At 37.2% G+C, this 22232-nt stretch overlaps 1 protein-coding gene across 1 annotated transcript; it reads right to left on the bottom strand.

Moving 5' to 3' along the window:
• Positions 1 to 1582: 1582 nt before the first annotated feature.
• PRIM1 (DNA primase subunit 1) lies at positions 1583 to 22232 on the bottom strand. The gene is made up of 13 exons (XM_081483323.1): positions 22054 to 22232; positions 21141 to 21298; positions 17267 to 17373; positions 17122 to 17195; positions 15637 to 15773; positions 15152 to 15210; positions 13918 to 14027; positions 13329 to 13420; positions 13018 to 13159; positions 10815 to 10884; positions 10327 to 10412; positions 4422 to 4520; positions 1583 to 2992 (listed from the first exon to the last, which is right to left on the bottom strand). The coding sequence occupies exons 1-13, from the start codon at positions 22154 to 22156 to the stop codon at positions 2973 to 2975; spliced, it is 1257 nt and encodes a 418-aa protein (XP_081339449.1). The 5' UTR covers positions 22157 to 22232; the 3' UTR covers positions 1583 to 2972.

Raw genomic sequence — 22232 nt, 5'->3', positions numbered from 1 at the left:
CAGAACTGCCTATCCTGAGCTATGCAGTCCTTAGATAGCCGACCCCTTCGCGTCCCTCATGTCGAGGCATTTTTGATATGCGAAAGGGAGCAGCCTCTGCTCTCGCGTCAGCAAAGTAGCCACAACAGTATTACTTTGACTTCCTTTTATCAATTAATTCAGTAGAAAGACGTATTAAATAATGCCGAATACACGGAGATTGTAGTCACACCAATGAAAGGTAGCTGTGACCTAGCCTGTCAATTATTTTACTTTGGAATACATAAACTGAGATTATCGTGAAGGTGTAAATTTCTATACTCAGTATATTTCTTTTTGCCTCTATTTTGGACCCTGTATCCTGGAACTCATCCGTTCTAGAGGATCCCACTCCTTATACAGGAGAGCCTTTGAAAAGTAGAATGTAAACGTTTTGTTAATGAAAAGGTTAGAGGTCCTGATTCCCATATCCTCTCTCCAAAACGACTCAACAAATACAGTATTCACACTTTCAGTTCAGTTCAGTTGCTCAGTCGTGTCCGCCTCTTTGCGATCCCATGAACTGCAACATGCCAGGCCTCCCTGTCCATCACCAACTGCCAGAGTCTACCCAAACCCATGTCCATTGAGTCAGTGACGCCATCCAACCATCTCATCCTCTGTCGTCCCCTTCTCCTCCTGCCCTCAATTATTCCCAGCATCAAGGTCTTTTCAAATGAGTCAGCTCTTCGCATCAGGTGGCCAAAGTATTGGAGTTTCAGCTTCAACATCAGTCCTTCCAAGGAACACCCAGGACTGATCTTTAGGATGGACTGGTTCTATCTCCTTGCAGTCCAAGGGACTCTCGAGTCTTCTCCAACACCACACTATAAATACACGTAAAAGCTAGTGGCTTTAAGACAATTGTGGCTACCTTTTAAGATAAGTGGGCTTCCTATTGTCACAGATGGTAAATAATCTGCCTGCAATGCAGGAGATGAGGGTTGCATTCCTGGGTGGGGAAGTTCCCCGAGAAGGAAATGGCAACCCACTCCAGTATTCTTTCCTGGGAAATCCAATGGACAGAGCCTGGAGGGCTACAGTCCATAGGGTCCCAAAGAGTTGGACATGACTGAACGCCTAACGCTTTTAAGCAGTGAATATTTTAAATGCTCTAAAAGCTACTTTAAAATTTCACTATTTTACTATAGTGGTGAGGATTACTTCACAGGATTATTAGGAAGGTAATGTAAGCTAACTTATTGCTACTATTAAAATTTTTGATAGAATTTCTGCTTAATAGTGATCTGGGAGGCTTTCAGTGCATTCCATTTACCTTCAGAAGGGCCCATAATAGCCAACTGTGGCCTTAGATAAGTAAAACATTCTGACTACTCCCCTTTCTTTCCCAGCAAGCCCACTGACTTAGAACTGTTAATCGTTAGCTAAGGAAGGATGTACTTTCTTTCTTTGGGTTTCTTTATAAACTGGGCAAGTTTGAAGATGGAAACAAGTTCTGTGCCCTTTGTTTCTACAATTTTCACACATGGATGAGTTGACAAATCAGTTAGAGAACTGTCTTTGGACGAGTTTCTGCTGTTTTCAAGAACCAGACATTGTTATATACAAGCACAATATATTCTGTAGTTTATTTTATGGGCTGTTACACCAGTTTTTATTAAGGGCTCTAATATTAAAGCATTAAAATGCTTTAATGCTCGACATATTGCTTTAATGCAGCGTTTGTTGAACAGGTAATCCCAGTCTTTCTCCTCTCATCCTGAATACTTAAGATGGACTAATGAGTCTTTAGCAATTTTGTATTCAGGAGTTTTAATTAACCAGTTACTGTTTTCCAAAAAGACTGAACAATATATACCAAACAGAAGTTTAACAGAGGAATTTTACACAATAGTCTTTAATCTTTTTCTTAAAAAATTAGAAAAGAGAAAGAAATGCAAGGCATTTCAGTGTGTTGACTGTATTACACAATCTGTTTTATATAAGTCAAAAGACAAAAGAAAAAGACTGTGGCTATGGTGGAAACAATGTTATAGGTAATGTAAAGAAAGGAAAATTTTCATACCCCACAGAAAGCGCCAGCCTGAAAGCCTGCTTCTCAATGTTTCTCAAAAGACAATGTAAACCAGAAGGACTGTTCTGTCTTTAGAATGGCTGTAAAACCAAGCAAAAGAAATCTGACTTTTCAAAATCTATCACATGAAATCAAATATGGAAGAAATGAAACCTTTAAAATTAAATTTAAGTGTCTGGAGATATACAAAGTCCATGTGTTTTGACAAGTACAAAAAGTTTTATCCTGGTGAAGTGGGTTATTTTTTCTAAATTGCTTAGAAAATTATTCTTTGAGGGAAGAAGTTAGTAGTTACAATTGCCAACAGTTGTAAAAAATACTCTACTAGGCTCTAATATTTTAACAGTATTAAGTCATATCTTTTGAAGTAAAGTTATAGTAGGTTTAGATGCGCATTTTAAAATGATTTTTTAAAAGACAGAGAGTGGGGTGTGGCCTGACCAATAAAAATGTCAGTAAACAAAATGAGGAAGTTACTGAATACACACTCCAGGTATAAATAACTTAAGTGTTTAAGACTTAAGAACAAAACCCTCATACACCTAGAAATATGAAGGTTGAATCTGGTGAGCTGACATTAAAGTCTTGGTCATACTACTACTCACTGACTTCTATATATGGCAACTACTAGAAGTTAGTATCTGTATCAGTAATCTTAGAATTATAATATTAAATTTTACAGATTAATCTGCATTCACTTATATCCTCCCATTATTGCTCCTTCCAGGAATCTGAACATTCTCCTTTGGTGGTTTCTCGAATCTTTTCAACATAATTATTTCTCAAGAAAAGGAAATTTTGCTTTGAGCATTAAGACACATACACAGTTCTGTTACATTTATTAAATGGCTCTTGAAGTATTTGATTCTTGGTTGAAGGCAGAAGATAATCCATATTCATATAAAAGGAGTTGTTATCTTCAGAAGTCTTTTTGTAAATCTAAAATAGAATAGATTTTTATCAAGGATAGTAAAGGAAAACAAAGCTCATTTATTTCACATTCTGATTTGCTTAATACTTCCATTAAATTCACATCATGCATAAAGATTTGCTTTCACATTTGCTGAAGCCCACATTATAGGCTGAGTTAGTACAGAACAATACAAAGGACTTAATATGCCCCGTTGGAATGGCAGCTTCACTGAGGCTTTCCAAGTTCAGAGTCATCACTGTTCATTCAACAGCACGTATTTGAGTGTCTACTATGAGTAGAGCATTATCTTAGGCACTACTATTTAATCATCACACATTTTATTCAAAAATAAAGTGGAAAGGGGGCTTGTATTTCTATAACATGGCCAATATTCTATGGTATTCATCAATCTCTTGAATAATACTACTGATTTTTTTCCTTTTGCCTTACACATATGCTTGGGTGTCTCCTAGTCAAAGAACTTGATGAGCTCATTGAAACTTTCCTCTTGCTTGGCTTCTGTGACACTTATACTTAGATCTTTCAGCTTCCAAAAAAATCATTACCAAGTTTCAAGGATGGCTCCAGTATCTGCACTTTGGGAGATCTCCAGCTCTATTGTCCCAATATTAATAGCTCAATCTATTCCCTGTTTCTCCCCAGATACTGCTAGTAGATTCATATTTCTAGATACAACTACAAATCATGGCACTCCCTTCCTCAAAAAGCTTTAATTGCTTCCCTGTTCACGTGACTTAAACTCAGACTCCCAAGACTGGAATTCAAGGCAATCTACACTGTGGCTTCTTTGCATTTCTATCTCATCACTTCCTGATGCATCTTTTTCCAAATAAGCTATACTACTTGATGGCCTCTAGAGTGACTTGATGCTTTTCTGCTTCTATGCCTTTGTTTCTGCTATTCCTTTGAGAATGAACAACCTGTCTCCTTTCTCCACTCCTGTATCTTTATCTCATCAAATCTCTGTTTGTGGAATTCCTACTCCTACCTCAAGGCATGATATATTGGCCCTGGGGATGAGAATTCATACAGTAGTTCACTGAATAGAGTTAAATGCCATTCTTTTCGTATAAAATCTTCCCAGGTTCTCTCAGTCAGATGAGACCGCTATCGTTTTTTTTTTAGCATTTTATACTTTTTTTTTGGTATCAGTTAGTACTCCATAAGGGCAGGGAGCCATGGTGTGGAATTCATCCTTGTATAATTCATTTTTATTTTTCTCATAGAACCTGACATATAGAAAGTGTTAAATGAGTATGTGCTGAATTGAACTAAGGGACCTCAGTTTTCAAAACACTAAAGATAGTAAGATGAACGAGTAACTTTTCTTGAGAGGGCAAAGATTAGAGCTCTAAAAATTGTTCACTTGCTAGGTGTTTTAAACTGCCCATACTAAGATCAAAATAGCTATAAGGGAAAGGTATAGAATCTTACCACTCTTCTTGAGAAGTTCTCCTTTTCGGGATTTATCCAGGTTTTCAAGAAACTGCTCAAAAACTTTTACAAAAGGAGCTAGACTGGTCTTCTTATAATCTAAATTATGAAGACCATGAGTTATAATTAGCATTTTGGTAGCAAGAATAACATGAAAGTATAACTTTTAGTCTCTTGTAAAAATTCCATAAAAAAAAAATTCTATAGAATGGTGCTGTCCAATAGAAAATAATGAGGAATGTATAATTTAAAACATTCTAGTAGCCACATTAAAAAGGTGAAATTAATTTTAATAGTATATTTTATTTAACCCATTATATCTAAAATATTTCAACATATGATAAAAAGTAAGTGAAGTCACTCAGTTGTGTCCGACTTTTGTGACCCCATGGGCTGTTGCCTACCAGGCTCCTCCAACCATGGGATTTTCCAGGCAAGAATACTGGAGTAGGTTGCCATTAAAGATTGAAATATTTTACATTCTTTCATACTAAGTCTTTGAAATCTAGTATTTTGTACTTAAAGTATAACTCAATTTATTAACAGATACTATATTATTATATCATTGGAAATACTTGATCTAGATTTAAATTATAAAATATGTAGGTAAAAAAGCAAGCTCATATAACTAATTTTTCTAACATGCTTAAAAGTTTTCCAATAACTGAATCAGTTATCAGTTTTTAAGCTTAAATTAATTAAAATTAAAAAAAACAAAACAAAACCCTGTTCTTTGGTTATACTAGCCACATTTCAAATGCCTAATAGCCACATGTGGCTAATGTATTATAGACAGTGCTGCTCTAAAACATCCAAACCATGTGTATACAACTACTCTAGTAGTCAGGCTTTCTGGTATTAGACCAACATCATCTATTGCTATGTATTAAGTCCCACCAAACACTCCTTTCTTTGGAAATTGTGGCTTCAATAATAAATAGTTTTACCAACAGATCAAAACACTGAAAATGAGAAATGAGGGCCATACCTTCTGGAAACAATCAGAAGTTTATAGTCACATGTATTAAGTACAGGTATTCTTTGATTTATAAAATAGTCTTAAAAATGTATATAAAACTTTGAATACAGAATCTTAATCATCCATTTAATTATACAATCTATAATTAATACCCAAAGGAACGGAAAAATCTAATTGAGATCAGGATGAGATTTGGATTTTATCTGCATGGAATTAAGGATACTCATAATAGTTTACTAAAAAGAATTTAAAGAAAAAGAAAAAAAGGAACCAGGGACTTCTCTGGTGGTCCAGTGGTTAAGACCACATGCTTCCACTGCAGGGTAGGGTTCCATCCCTGGTCAGGAACTAAGATCCCACATACCATAATTATATATTGAGTACTATGCTAAACTATAAAAAAGTATAATCCATACATACTACTTCATCTAAAGAAATTTTTATGTTTTAAAATATTTATTTATTTGGGCCACTCTGTGAGGCTTGATTATATTTTTTGCAGCCAAAGATGGAGAAGCTCTGTACAGTCAGCAAAAACAAGACCGGGAGCAGACTGTGGCTCAGATCATGAACTCCTTATTGCCAAATTCAGACTTAAATTGAAGAAAGTAGGGCAAACCAGTAGACCATTCAGGTATGACCTAAATCAAATCCCTTATGATTATACAGTGGAAGTGACAAAGAGATTCAGGGGATGAGATCTGACAGACAGAGTGCCTGATGAACTATGGACAGAGGTTCGTGACATCGTACAGGAGACAGGGATCAAGAATATCCCCATGGAAAAGAAATGCAAAAAAGCAAAATGGCTGTCTGAGGAGGCCTTACAAATAGCTGTGAAAAGAAGAGAAGCAAAAAGCAAAGGAGAAAAGGAAAGATATTCCCATCTGAATGCAGAGTTCCAAAGAATAGCAAGGAGAGATAAGAAAGCCTTCCCCAGTGATCAATGCAAAGAAATAGAGGAAAACAACAGAATGGGAAAGACTAGAGATCTCTTCAAGAAAATTAGAGATACCAAGGGAACATTTCATGCAAAGATGGGCTCGATAAAGGACAGAAATGGTATGGACCTAACAGAAGCAGAAGATATTAGGAAGAGGTAGCAAGAATACACAGAAAAACTGTACAAAAAAGATCTTCACAACCCAGATAATCACAATGGTGTGATTACTCACCCAGAGCGAGACATCCTGGAATGTGACGTCAAGTGGGCCTTAGAAAGCATCACTATGAACAAAGCTAGTGGAGGTGATGGAATTCCAGTTGAGCTATTTCAAATCCTGAAAGATGATGCTGTGAAAGTGCTGCACTCAATATGCCAGCAAATTTGGAAAACTCAGCAGTGGCCACAGGACTGGAAAAGGTCAGTTTTAAACCCAATCCCAAAGAAAGGCAATGCCAAAGAATGCTCAAACTACCACACAATTGCACTCATCTCACACGCTAGCAAAGTAATGCTCAAAATTCTCCAAGCCAGGCTTCAGCGATACGTGAACTGTGAACTTCCAGATGTTCAAGCTGGTTTTAGAAAAGGCAGAGGAACCAGAGATCAAATTGCCAATATCCGCTGGATCATCGAAAAAGCAAGAGAGTTCCAGAAAAACATCTATTTCTGCTTTATTGACTATGCCAAAGCCTTTGACTGTGTGGATCACAATAAACTGTGGAAAATTCTGAAAGAGATGGGAATACCAGACCACCTGACCTGCCTCTTGAGAAACCTGTATGCAGGTCAGGAAGCAACAGTTAGAACTGGACAGACTTGTTCAGTCTGGAACAACAGACTTGTTCCAAATAGGAAAAGGAGTATGTCAAGGCTGTATATTGTCACCCTGCTTATTTAACTTATATGCAGAGTACATCATGAGAAACGCTGGGCTGGAAGAAGCACAAGCTGGAATCAAGATTGCCAGGAGAAATATCAATAACCTCAGATATGCAGATGACACCACCCTGATGGCAGAAAGTGAAGAACTAAAAAGCCTCTTGATGAAAGTGAGAGAGGAGAGTGAAACAGTTGGCTTAAAGCTCAACATTCAGAAAGCTAAGATCATGGCATCCGGTCCCATCACTTCATGGGAAATAGATGGGGAAAAAGTGGAAACAGTGTCAGACTTTACATTTTTGGGCTCCAAAATCACTGCAGATGGTGACTGCAGCCATGCAATTAAAAGACGTTTACTCCTTGGAAGGAAAGTTATGACAAACATAGATAGCATATTAAACAGCAGAGATACTGCTTTGCCAACAAAGGTCCGTCTAGTCAAGGCTATGGTTTTTCCAGTAGTCATGAATGGATGTGAGAGTTGGACTGTGAAGAAAGCTGAGTGCCGAAGAATTGATGCTTTTGAACTGTGGTGTTGGAGAAGACTCTTGAGAGTCCCTTAGACTGCAAGGAGATCCTACCATTCCATCCTAAAGGAGATCAGTCCTGGGTGTTCGTTGGAAGGACTGATGTTTAGGCTGAAACTCCAACACTTTGGCCACCTCATGTGAAGAGCTGACACATTGGAAAAGACCCTGATGCTGGGAAGGATTGGGTGCAGGAGAAGAAGGGGGCGACAGAGGATGAGATGGCTGGATGGCATCACCGACTCCATGGACATGAGTTTGGGTAAACTCCGGGAGTTGGTGATGGACAGGGAGGCCTGGCATACTGCAATTCACGGGGTCGCAAAGAGTCGGACACGACTGAGCGACTGAACTGAACTGAACTGAACTGTGAGGCTTGCAGGATCTTAGTTCTCTGACCAGGGATGGAACCTGGGCTCCTTGCAGTGGAGGGATGGAATCCTAACCACCATACCATCAGGGAATTCCTTCAAGAAGCTTTTAAATGAATTGGAAAAACAACTCCTCTATGTAGTAACAGAAGACAATATATAATTAAAGGCCAAACAAGCATACAGATAATTTTGTGTCCAAAGAACTGACCAATCAAAATTGACTGAGGTAGCTATGAACTGGGTCTCAGAAAAAAGATTTAAGTAGATAGTCAGAGAGGAGGGTAGAGAACATACCAGTATTTGGGAAGTAGAAGGGAAGAAGCAAATGGTACTAATATGAAAATGGACAAAAGTTTAGAATCATAGAAATTAAAGAAATAAGGAACTTAAATATCACCTATGCCAGCCTCCCACCTCATCTAAAACATCCCTGACTTACTCATGGCTAATAGCCTTTATGAATACTTAAAAGTGCAGTTTATTTCTGAACACATATTTATTATAAAGCTTCTCCTTATAGGGAGCCAAAACTTGCTTCCTTAAAACCTCTGAACAAAGTAAAAAGATGTCCACAAAGAGATGCTATTAAATTTTAAAAGTTGTGTTAAAAGTAATTTGTTAAAAAAAAAAAAAAAGTAAAATAGTACTAACAGGTTTATATGGAAAAAAATAGCAGCTCCCTGCCCTAATTCTAACCTTTCCATCCTCTTGAATGGCAACTACTTTTTTCTTTTCTAGCACTTACTTCTAAAAATGAATACTTCCATTTTTACTTAGAAATTTAAGGCTATTCCTAGGTCCATGGCTTTTTTGTGGGGAGGGATTGTAGGAAGGGGTCTGAAAGCTCTTAAGATCTTATCTTAATTTTGAGTGTTAAATTTCAAAACGATGTGCCTTGGTTTAGGCATATCATTCTCATTATGTTGAGCCCTTTCAACAAAGGGCTCATTTCTGGGATGTTTTCATATATAATTTTGACAATATTTTCCCTCCCTGTTTTATTTGTTCTTTTTCTGTCAGATATTAGACCTCCTGAATCAGTCTTTAATTTTATCTTTTTCCTCCTTAAAAACCATAACTAACTTGTCTTTTTTCTACTACTTTCTAGGAAATCTCTTTTCTTTTCTAGCCCTTCCAACGAAAGTTTTATTCTAACGATTATGTTTTTGAGTTCTAAGACCTCTTTCTTATTCTGAATGTTTTGTCATAGCATTCTGGTCTTGCTTCATGGATACACTGTCTTCTCTTAATCTCTGAGGATAAAAGTTTTTTTAAAAAATGGTTTCCTCTGTTGCTGGCATTGTTTATTTTCCCTGAGTTCTTTTTTTTCAGTTTATTATTATCCAGTTTATTTGTTAGAGACTTTTTTCCATTATTTTAAACAGAATGCTTGTAATCATTCTATAAATATTGATGGAGGAATGTACGTTGTTTATGTTAGAGCTGAAATATATGAAGTGACATTTGAGCTTGGATTCTGAAAGAAAGGTAGCAACATTTGACTAAAAAGATCAATCAGAGATCTGTTCTGCCTATTATAGTAGTCACGAGTCACATGAGGCTATTTAAATTAAATGAAGCTAAAAATTCAGTTTCTCACATTTCAAGTTCTCAAAAGTCATGTGAAAAGGCTAGTGATTACCATTTGGACAGTGCATGACATTTTCATCATAGGAAGTACTGTTGAACTATTGCTATAGTGTCTCTTGGGTGTTGGTATAAGATTTGACTTTCACTAACAGATAGTTTTATATTCCCAGCTCCTTCAAATACTTGAATATACAATTCAGTTACAGTTCAGACATATATATATATAACATAACACTCATCTGGATACAAAAACAAAGTAGAGAACAAAATACTGCATACATAGTAGTTGTTAAGTAAGTAGTTATTGAATCTAAGACTATGAGGTTCAAACAACTGTCAAAATCAATTGACAATTTAATCTTTCAGTATAGATCCTGGCATTAAATGTTACTTTGTGAATATGTGTTGACTCACATTGGATTCAACAGTACCATCTGGGCAACTGATGAAGGAGAGAAACATTGTGAATGCATTATTTGCTACTGAGCTGGTTTCAGGATAAACAATGATCCATCCTGTCTGAATCCAAGGCGAATTAATTACTGGAGTCACAGAAAGACGTCAATGTAAAAAGATTATGTTAAAGTGAGACCTCAATATACTAACCTACCTCTGGTTCTGTGTTTAATATCAGATTCAGCTCCGTTCTCTTTTTCTTCTTTAGTAGAAATAACATCCAATTCATGGCAAATGGAACTACAAATAATAGAAGAAGATAATTTTAAAGTTGATTCTTGGTCAACATTACCCAGTATATGAAAACACATGAATCTCACAAGATTTTCTGTGAAAAAAATGTGGCCAACTGAATTTGGGATATTTTAAACATCATACTCTCTTTCTGGAGTTTTCCATGCATGTTAGCATATTAAAGACTAGAAATTTTGCTTAAGTCAACATTTCTCAAACTTACTTGAACTTTTTTTTTTTTTGCATAATAGTAGCTGAAAAACTTGTGTCACTAGGAAATGCTCTTCTGGAAGGGCACCATCATACAGCCTCAGAGAAGCTGCCCCTCCAGAAGGGATCTAATCCAATTTACTTCACATTTACAACAGTCACAAACAAAAAAGGAGTGATCAGTGATCTGGAACATACCTTATGGTTGGAACAGTAAATGGATCAAACTGATCCACTTTCTGTAAGTCAATAGGCACAGAAATGCGACCTGTGAGAAACAAAAAATTATAAACTGAATATTGTACAATACAAATAATTATAGGCTGTGTCCTATGAGTTATTTTTGGCTAAAACTTTAAGGCTTAGAAAGAGGGTTACACTAATCTGTTAAGATATTTATTTAGAAATATAAATTAAAAGTACTTTTGGGACTTCCCTGGAGGTCCAATGGTTAAGACTCCACACTTCCAATGCAGGGGGTTTGGTTCTATTCCTGACTGGGGAACTAAGATCCCACATGCCATGTGGCCAAAAAGTTTCAAAAAATACATAAATACAATAAAATTGGGTCTTTAAAAAAAAAGTACTTTCACATTAGGTGTGCCTTTTATTTCTCTAAAAACACCAAAAAATAGATGTGAAAGACTGTTGAGCTATTACCTAGTTGCTCTTATATCTATTTTGATTTCTGTTTTCCTCTTCCCTATATCCTCCAATATGTAAGTACGGAACAATCTCAAATTTAGTGAGTCCTGAAGATAGAACACAAAATAGATGGAAGTAGTTTACTCCATTACTTTGATTAATTTGCTGAAATCAAAACAGACACCTATGTGTTAAGCATCTTTGGAAATAATATAAATGATATATTACCCTTTTACAAAATCCACAACTGGGACATGACATAAAATTCATATCTGAAAAATGAGATAATGAATTTAAAGAATGGCAGGTGACTAACAAAATAATTAACGGAATTGGGAGTTACTGGTGGAAGGCAGAGTGAAAAGACTATAGCCATTTAATGGGAAAAATACATAACAAAAATGTATACTTAGGAGTGAATGAATTAGTTACTCAAATCTTGAATATTAAATAAGGGGAATACTCACTGAAGCTCTAGAATATTAAGATAAATATTAAGAAACATTAAGCTTATTACCAAAATAAACTAAAAACACATAATTGGCATTTTTTGAAAAGGGGCTATATAAATGTATACACTACAGAGTCATTGTAGACTATTATAGAAAACTAGGCAATTTGGGAGTATTGAATATGACAATTGAATATGACAGACACTTTTCTAAGCATTTTACCTTTTAGATCTTCACCATAAACCACTGAGGTATCTCCACTGTACAGATGCTAAAACCAAGGGTAGTTTGCTTAACTTCCCACAGCAAGTGGCAGAGTTGGATTGTTGACACTAAAAAGGACAACTAAATGGAGCAAAGTTTATGCCAATATATCTACTATCATACTTATTGTAAAGTCAGTTTTAGTCCATCAAATCTTATCCAGAAGAGTGAAAGAAGAAAGCTAAATCTACTGAAAAAGACCTGAGGGAGGCAGCATAATGGAAAGAGCGTGGAACTTTTTTTTAAATTGGAATATAGTTGCCTTATAGTGTTGTTAATTTCTGCTGTACAGCAAAATGAATCAGTTCTATGTATACATATATCCCCCCCTTTTTAAGATTTCCTTCTCATTTAAGTTACCACAGATAATTGGTACAGGTTCCTGAGCTATACAGTAGGTTCCCATTATTTATTTACATAGTAGTGTATATATGTCAATCCCAGTCTCCCAATTCATCCCAACCCCTGCTTCCACCTTGGTAACCAGAAGTTTGTCCTCTACATCTGTGATTCTATTTCTAAAAAGCACAGAACTTTGAGTCTTAAGAACTGAACTCTGTTATCAGCTCTGACATAATTTTTTTACTTTTGGCCATACTGCGAGGCTTGTGGGATCTTAGTTCTCCGAATGGCAATAGAACCTGGTCCCCATGAGTGAAAGTGCCGAGTCCTAACCTCCCTGGATTGCCAGGGAATTCCCCAAAATTTGATTTAAGACTGTGGACAAATCACTTTAACCTCTTGAGCCACTGTTTTCTCACCTGTATAATATGTGCTGCTGTTCTGTGATTTTCAAGTTCCTCTCCAACTCTAGTTCTAACACTGAACCTTAGAAACCCAACTGAAAATTATTTACATAGTGGAAACTCATCAAATAGCTACTAACTGACAATGGAAAAATAAGTTAACTCAGATATTAGCTGACAGAACAATTCTTCAAGCTTTACTATTTCAGACATTCATACCCAGTGACGTGCTTTCTATAACAAAAAATAACTTTGATTTTTCTTGTTTTTCTTATTTTTTTTTTTACATAGTACCTGTTTTAGGATGAACACTAAAAGGGCTCTTCAGTAAATGATTGATTCCTTTGCTAACATTGACATCCAGTCGTGGAAAACAGTACTGGAGCATGATCTCCCACTCAAGCCAGGGTCCACATTTGTCGTTTTTGTTGTTTTTCTAAAAACAGAACCAAGTCCAGCATGAGGATCAGTAGGAACTTTTGAAGATTTCTTTAAGGTGGTGAAAAAATGATCTTCAACCATCTTTAACTTAGTAAGCAAAAAAATGAGAATTTAATTAAGAATTGCATTATTGTATTTGTAATACAGATTTCAATGGAATATACCTGATATTTGCTGATGGTGTTCTTCAAATTCTCCCAACGCTGAAGTGAACTGCTATGCCTTTGGAAGCCTTGTTGAAGTTCATCACGCATTGGTGATGGATCATTAAGGAACACACTCATTTAGGGTACATCAATGAACAACTTATTTTCAATGTGTATTACCACAAGGATATCTAAAGATTACATAGAAAGTATTGTTTTCTAAAATACAAATATTAAACACAAAACCTTAGAAAAATTCCCGTTAAACTGTATTAGGTACGACAGAAAGAATGCCAAAATAGCTATAAGGTTTAAGGTAAAACTGGTCTGTGATCTGTATTTATTTTGATGATGATTTTGGATCCGTTAAGTAGTCACTAATTTTAGGAGGATCAACTTCCAAAATGAGGAAATTTATTTACAAAACAGCCTCACTTCTTATTGTATTCCAGACTAAAGATAAAAAAAAATGCAGAAATACAGGAGATGTTTTGTGTAAAAAAGATTAAAACTATGTAAGTACATGAGAACATGAAGGTAGAACAAATTTATAATATCATGGGTCAGTATAAGTAGGTCACATAGAAATAGTCTTGGGAAAGGATATTTTCAGGAACAAGGGCTAAAATTTTATCCCAGCTTTCTTTATTCTCAAGAATATCTTGATCAACTAAGGCATATTGTTCAAAGTATTTTTTTATTATGTTTATAGACTTTCTGTAGGAACAATAATAACAAAAGTCCCAACACTATTAGTGACATATATGGCACATGGCTTTTGTTCACTAGGGAGGCTAGTACTTATTTTCACTGAATTTCTAGAACTTAATTAGATAAAATGGGAATTATACCTCTTCACAGGGTTGAGAGTTAAATGAAACACTCTAAGGGGAAAGAACCTAGCATAGTACTTGGCTTAGACTAGATATTTAAGAAATGTTTACTTCTTAAATCCCACAATTTAGAAGGTTAATAGCATCATAGACATGTAACAAGGGCAGAAAGCAACCAAGTCAGGACAATGTAATAATATATCAGTAGTAGGATGTGGGATATAATCTGCAGTTTCTATTCTGAATTGGTTGCTTTAGCATCTCAACACTTACAAAGTGCTCTGCATTTTGAAAGTAGACTTTCATCTATTATTTTATGTATATATATATGTATGTTAGGTTACTAGCTTTTATTTTATTATTATTATTATTTTTTTGGCTACACAGCACACAGCATGCAGGATCTTAGTTCCCCAGTCAGGGACTGAACCCATGACCCCTGCAGTGGAGGCAGAGAGTCTTAACCACTGGACTGCCAGGGCCCCTCTACTGTTTCATTTAATCTCTGCCACAACTCTGAGATAGATGGAGTAGACATTGTTCTTCCCATACTGATAAGAAACAGAGTCTCTAATATTTTATCAAGGTCATATTTAAGTGGCAGAATAGGGATTCTTACTTCTAATGCAATGCTGTTTCCATTATCCTAGAGAAGTAGTGAATTCAGTGGAAAGGGTATGGTCTTTGGAATCAAGCAGACGAGGACATGTATCCTGATTTTAATAATTACTTGCATAAAGCCAAACAAATTATATAATCTCTCCAAATCTCACTTCTCTCATCTGTAAGTGGAGATAACCATCATGTATCTAATGAGGTTGTTGTGAAGACCAATAACATTTGTGAAACACCTATCAAGAATACTGGAATGTACAAAATAGACAATTAATTAATTCTATTATTGTTGTAAAATGCTACCCTGGTGCAGAAAATTGATAAGGTAATTCTAAAAACACATGCAGGTAAATCAGACACAACTTAAATTTCATGGAGTCTTCCCCAACAGACCTGACAAAAGGGTGAATTTTTTCACTTAGGTGAACTTTCTTCTTAACTTCTTGACCACCCTGAAAAACAAACCATCAAAAAAAAAACAAACAAAAAAAACTTCATGTATATTATATAACATAAATGAAATAAATCAAAAATTTCTTTAACGTGTTCTGAAGATATTGATTAAATTCTGTTAAAGCATAGAATCTTGGATGCCATTTTATACAGTCTCAATACCTGTAATTTTCTTGGTTAACTTTACTTGACATACTTGGACTAGAAAAGTAAACTAAACTTCCTTTTGCCACAAAGGATACTTACAGCAAAATATGAGATATCTTAAAAAATGTAACTACTATGATTTTAACCGATCTACTGGTAAAATCATTTACTCTGAAATATGAATGCTTAAAAGATAGTTTGCTTTTGTTACTAAGCATACAAGGCTGGGTAATGTCTAGCTAACGAACAAATGTAAACTATCATTAAGAAGATCTTACCTTTACAAGACTCAAATATTCAACTATCCCAGAACGTACTGCAGAGGACAGTTTTCTAACTGATTCATCACAGACCCAACAATGAACACCTCTCCTTCCAGAATATACCCAGAGACGATGTTTAAATCCAAAGTCCTCTGAGGAGGGAAGAAATAATCGGTTTTAAAATAGATTTGTAAATTTCTGGTTCTTGCATATTTCTCTAGCTTGATTTTTTTTACCTGTTATCCACATGTACTCATCTTAACTATACTACAGTTGACCCTTGAACAAAATGGGATGCCAACCCTCCCACTAGAAAATCCACAGAAAACTTATGGTTGGCCCTCCATAGAAACAGTTCCTTGAACTTCCTGGGTGGTCCAGTGGTTAAGAATCTGCCTGCCAATGCAGGCGTCACAAGTTTGATCCTTGGTCGGGGAAAATTCCACATGGCATGGGGCAACTAAGCCTGTGTGCCACAACTACTTAGCCTGTACGCTGCAATAAGAAAAGCCTGCACACCATAACGAAGAATAGCCCTCCTTGTCAACTAGAGAAAGCCTATGCCTAGTGATGAAGACCCGGTGCAGCCAACAAATAAATAAATAAGTTGTATGTGTATGTATCTATACATATATATGTGTATGTATATGTATATATGTATATATATAAAAGGACGAGTTCCTCTGCATCAGCAGTTCCTCTGTATTTGCAGTTCCATATCTGCAGATTTAACCAACTATGGAGCATATAGTATTGCAGTATTTACTATTGAAAAAAATCTGTATAAGTAGACTTGCGCTGTTCAAACCCATGTTTTTCAAGGGTCAACTGTACATTATTTGTAGTTTCCCATGCACCCTGAGCTCTTGCCTTCAGTTCTTTACTTATCCTGGTCACTCTGCTAAGAATTTCTTCATGCCCCAGTACTTCCACTTCTCTCCCTGACCAATTGCCATTTCTCTCTAAAGACCCAGTTTAAGAATATTACAAAAGGTAACAAATTTAAAGTGTTTGGAGCAGTGCCTGGTACATAATAAGCCTCTTATATAAGTTAGTCGTTATCATTGTCATCCTTACCATCACCTCTTCCAGGAAGCCTTTTCTGATCTAATAGCTTCCCATTCCTGTCTGCACTCCTGCTGTTCTATATCCCCATAGCACCCTGTGCAAATTAACATATATGTAATCCTGAATTTTCTTGTTTCCTCTTTAGACTGCATAACTTACTTGAGGTAAGAATTGTTATCTTTCATAGTTCCCTCACTTAGGACAGTAACTGGCATGCAACAGTTGCTCAACAGATGACTGAATTGGGAAAAAAATTACATGATTTGATCAATAGCTTTATCAAAGTTTTAACTACAACTTTAATCTTTTATTTTCCCATCATATATTTCAAAGAAACATGTCAGAAATTTATGAGAATTGATTATAAAATGGTGTAGACAGATTAATATTCAGAAGAAAAAAAGATTCTTGCATGTGACCCGTAATACTTGCCTTTCAGTGCTCGGTCGATGATATGTATGGCCATCGTCATGAGGGTCCAGCACTTGGAACATATGTCTGCAGAACTGGGGCAGAATGATCATTACTCACTGTCAGTGATATCACCCACCCTACTAGCAAAGCATGTGGAACTCACCTGCAACATCTCCTCACATCGTCATAGTCTGTCATGTCAATGTCAAACACCAGTTCTTTTTCCTGAGCCTGGAAAGCTCCCAGCTTCACTGTATTGTGTTGATTGGGCTAAAGGGACAAAATATCAATCAGTTTCTATAAGAGCTGCCACACTGTCAGATATGCTTATTTCCTACCTAAAAAGAAAAAGGGGCCAAAGAGAAGGAAAGAAACCATATAATGCCAAGTCTGTCAGTGACTGACATAGAAAAGAAGCTCACTGATTTGATCCTATACAGCCAGAAGTGATGACAGTGTAACTTTCATCTACTAAAAACAATGTTTTACGATAAGTATTTGTTTTCTTATAATCCTATTGAGATATAATTGACATATGACATTGTATAATAAACATTTGTTGATCAATAGAAATCATAATAAAACATTTTTAGGTTTCTGATAAGGAAAGGTCCATATAAATAATTAGTAGCCTACTGCAAGATATTTTAAGGGCCTTTAATTGTTATTGGGCATATAAGTAACAAAAATGTGTTTAAAAATTTTCAATAATTCAAAAAGATCTCCCAAGTCAGTCTGGCTCAAGCTCTAAGTAGTTTCCTTTGAGGCTATGGACTATCTGGTAAAGAAGGTAGACTGAATGCAAATACTTATTTGGCTTCCTCTAAACCTGCACAAAAATAATTTTTTCTTTTTAAAGACAGGTATAAGACTTTTTAAAAAGAACCAGAGAGGAGACAGTACCACCACAACTTTTATGAGGAGATTCAAAAGCTGAATCTTCAGCTCTCAGTAAAGAAGGACAAGAAGAAACCCAATTTACATCTCAGAATCCCCAAGTCTTAGGAATAGGTGACAACAGGTATCTCTGGAGCTGAGATTAAAAACAGGAAGATTGATTACAAATCTATTTACAAAGCAGTTAGTGCTAAACCTACTCTGTGGAGCTAGGTGACTGTGCTTTCATTTCCCTGGCAAAGACACCTGAATCATTACCTGGAGAGCATAAAACAGAGGGTCCCTGGACTGAGAAGGGGAGAGTAGGTACAGCTGAAAAAAGGTTGTACTGTACAGAAATCCAGGGGATTAATTAGACATTTACTTGTGGAATGTTGAGACCTAGCTCTCTCCTCTGTACCTTTCCACTGCCACCCCAGGCAGGAGACAGGAAGATTCCTCTCTGAAGACCCACCAGGTGTGTCAGGCAGTGTTATTAGGCTCTAGGAACAGATCAGTGATCAACTGGAGTTTTCATTCTAGCAAAGACCTAGAGAAACTGACATCAGAGCTTCCCACAATAAAATGGCCCAGCCAGATCACTCTGTAGTCAAGAAATCTCAGCCATGTATGCTGCTGCTGCTGCTGCTAAGTCGCTTCAGTCATGTCCGACTCTGTGTGACCCCATAGACAGCAGCCCACCAGGCTCCGCCATCCCTGGGATTCTCCAGGCAGGAGTACTGAAGTGGGTTGCCATTGCCTTCTCTGCAGCCATGTATACAGAGCTTCCAATCAGCAATTTGGTACTCTATTCTTAAATATAAGCAACAAGCAAGAAATTACCAGATATATGAGGAAAACCTCTGATAAAAGTAGAAAAACAGAAAAAAATGTAACTGTAGAGAAAACAGCCTGTGTAACAGAAGAAAATGTAAAAAACTGGGGTTTCCTTGGTGGTCCAGTGGTTAAGAATCCGCCTTCCAATGCAAGGACGCAGGTTCATACCCTGGTCTGGAAAGCAAGATCCCACATGCCACAACTAAGACCTGCAGCAGCCAAAAATAAATAAATATTAAAAAAAAAAAAAGAAAATGTAAAAAACTGTCATTGATATCCTCAGCAAGATAAGATACATCAATGAAAAGAGTACAGGATATGTTAGAAAAAAAACGTTTTTGGAAATGAAAACATTAACAGCAGAAATGAAAACCTCTGAGGAAATTCCCCAGAAAGCAGAGAAAATGAAAACAAAAAGTAGGAAGAGAGACTTCCCTGGTGGTCCAGTGGCTAAGACTCTGCACTTCCAATACAAGGGGGCCTGGGATTCAATCCCTGGTCAGGGAACTAGATCCCACATGCCACAACTAAAGATTCCACGTGCTGCAATGAAGACTAAAGGTTCCTTGTGCCTCAGCTAAGACCCAGCACAGCCAAAAAAAAAAAAAGGTTGCCTCTGGGGAACAGAAAACAGGGGCAAAAGTAGGAGACAAAAAAAAAAAAAAGCCTAATTAACAGTAGTTGATTTTGTAAACTACATGCATATATAACCAATAAAAACACACAAAGATGATGTATAGATGCCTGTCTTGGCCCAATTTAAGAAATGACACCTTTCCCCCCTTCTGTGCTAGAGAGAAGTAGAGTGACACCTTGGCTCTTCTATAGAGACTTTGGTTTTAATCTCCATCTCTAAAGAGGAGTAACCTGCTCCAAAGTATTTTCCCTGTCTGCCTTTTCTTACCTCCTCTCCCTTTCCTTTGGGATTTAGTCAGAAAATCTGGATTCAGGTCCTATCTCCCTCATTTAGAAATTGTGTAACCTAGGCCAAATTATCTAAGTTCTCCTTTTTAAAAAAGAATAATGAAGGATGATATGAAAAACAAGTTATACAACATTAAGAAAAAGCTCCATACAAAAGCTATTATTCTACGCGTATCTTTTCCCTACCTGTGTGTATTTTTAAGGAGAGGAAGAAGGGCAATTTTGGGCAATTATGTTCATTCATTCAACAGACACTTATGATGTACTCTCTCTGCCTGGCAGTATTCTAGGCACTTAGAATGTATCAGTGAGGGGAGAGGGTAGGAGGAGAGGCTGCAGGCCTCTTTGAGTAAGGACTTAAAGGAGGTGAGAAAAATGAACCAAAAAGATACTTTGGGAAATGGGTTCTAGGCAGTGGAAATCGCTTGAGCACAGGTCAGTGTGACAGGAATGGAGTGAGTGAGGGAGAGAGAGGGGCTCTTACTCTGCGTGAAATGAGAAGCCATTGGAGAATGGTTTTGAGCAGATGAATCATGATGATCTTGTTTTAACAGGATCCTTTTGGCTGCCATATTGAGAATACAGTCTAGAGTCTACAGGAGCAAAGTATTAGGAAGTTTTTACAATAATTCAGTTAAGAGGTGATGATGATGGCAGTAGTACTAGTAGCAGTGGTTAGTAGATATTATTATGGTAGAGCTAAAGAGATTACCTAGTGAAACAGATATAGGTGTGAGAGAAATGGAAGAATCAGTAATGATTCTCTCCAGTATCCTCTGTGTTCAACCATGCTGAATTCTTCATTTAGTCTTTAAAAAATGTTTCTTTATCTATTTATTTTGATTGTGCTGGCTCTTTGTTGCTGCATGGGCTTTCTCTAGTTTCGGTACATGGGGTTCTCATTGGAGTGGCTTCTCCTGTTGAGGAGCATGGGCTCTAGGGTGCCTGGGCTTCAGTTGCAGCTCCCAGGATCTAGAGCACAGGCTCATTAGTTGTGGCACACATGCTTAGTTGTTCCGTGGCATGTGGGATCTTCCCAGACCAGGGATCGAACCCATGTCCTCTGCATCCACTGTACCACCAGGGAAGTCCCTCATTTAGTCTTTTTTTTTTTTAACATTTCTTTTTTAATAGACCTCATTTAGTCTTTTAGCGAGATACTGGCTGAAAGTTTTTTTGTCCTAGAGTGAATATAGCCAATCCATTTCCAAATGATTTCCAGTCAGTAAAGTATCAAAGGACATCAAAAGTTTTTTTTTTTTTTTACTTTACAACTTCCTTGCAAAAATGCTTAAAGTGTGGCTCTTCAAATAAAATAAACACTACAAATTCATCTCAAAATGCTAGGGGCACCAATCCTTTCTTGGTTTAACAAACTACATAAAAAGCCGATTTCTTACTCTGTGGGAATATACTGCGCCAATATCAATCTTGTATGGATTCATTTTCTGCATCTCCTTTTCCAGATCACTTTGGTTGTTGAAGGATTGGTAGCGAATGTAAATATCATCTTGCAATGTGAATGAAAATTCACGGTGCTGAAAGTAATTCTTTACCACTGCAAAATAAATGTACACCTTAGAGTTAATTTGGTACTTTACCCAGCTCAGAGCATTAAAACATTAACCAATGAGAAGACATTTTTAATGAGTCCTCTGAGCTCAACACTATGCTACATGTTAAAAAAGACAAGAGCTAGTTCCTAATTTGAAGGGGTTTACAAAGATGAGGATAAAGATGTAGAAATATTTTCCATATGTAATACCACCTCTCTTTCCTTGGTGGGCACTAATAAATTCAAGCGGGAAGAGTTAAGTACCTCTCCTCTTTTAGGAGATGCCCCTCTGTCCCTAAGCAGATCACGACTTTGCAGCTTCATGCTATGACCCTATACCTCCCCCCGCTCCCCCCACCCGCTCCCCTCCCGACCCGTGGTTGCAGGTAAACACCAAACGGAAAGTGAGTCCGACCATTTGAGCCGGAAAAATCCCAAGGACAGAGGAGCTGGTGAGCTACAGTTCACAGGGTCGCAAAAAGTCGAAATGACCGAGCGACTTAGCACACACACTAACACCTAGTGGTAGTGGCAGCGGCTATACCTTTCAGTGTGCCGTGTAGGCTGGTCATTACCTCCTCTCTCGGCCCATTTACCCCTCAAGGGTGACGGAGAGGGCTCGAGATAACGCACGAAGGCGCCCAGCACAACGCCTGGCGCACAGGAGGCACTTCATATTGTCATTCCAAGGGACCCTCCCCAAACCTCCTCACACGCCTTTGCAGACATACTACCACCCCTCTCCCTGCCTCCATCACCTCCGCCATAGTTGAGCCAGCGATAGTATTGGCCGTAGGGAAAGAGCCTTCGGTAATAAAGCTTCAGCAGCTCGGGCAGCTCGGCAGGGTCAAACGCCTCCATGGAACGCAGTATTCCACCCTGGGAGGAGTACCGCAAGAATTGGCGGGAACCACACAGGGCGAGTCTGCGCCACTGC

The sequence above is a fragment of the Giraffa tippelskirchi genome, chromosome 4 (genome assembly GCF_054371585.1).
Source record: "Giraffa tippelskirchi isolate mGirTip1 chromosome 4, T2T-mGirTip1v1.2.pri, whole genome shotgun sequence".
Classification (NCBI taxonomy): domain Eukaryota; kingdom Metazoa; phylum Chordata; class Mammalia; order Artiodactyla; family Giraffidae; genus Giraffa; species Giraffa tippelskirchi.
Note: the sequence above shows the minus strand (reverse complement) of the source record. Positions and strands in the feature narration are given on the sequence as shown.

What these genes read in the sequence shown, in the direction of transcription:
- PRIM1 (XM_081483323.1), bottom strand. Translation starts at nt 22,156, where the DNA reads ATGGAGGCGTTTGACCCTGCCGAGCTGCCCGAGCTGCTGAAGCTTTAT. An exon ending in AAAATTCACCCTTTTGTCAG is followed by an intron (nt 14,028 to 15,151) that starts GTCTGTTGGGGA and finishes TTGTTCCTACAG; the next exon opens with AAAGTCTATAAACATAATAA. An exon ending in TTTACTGTTCCAACCATAAG is followed by an intron (nt 10,413 to 10,814) that starts GTATGTTCCAGA and finishes TATTATTTGTAG; the next exon opens with TTCCATTTGCCATGAATTGG.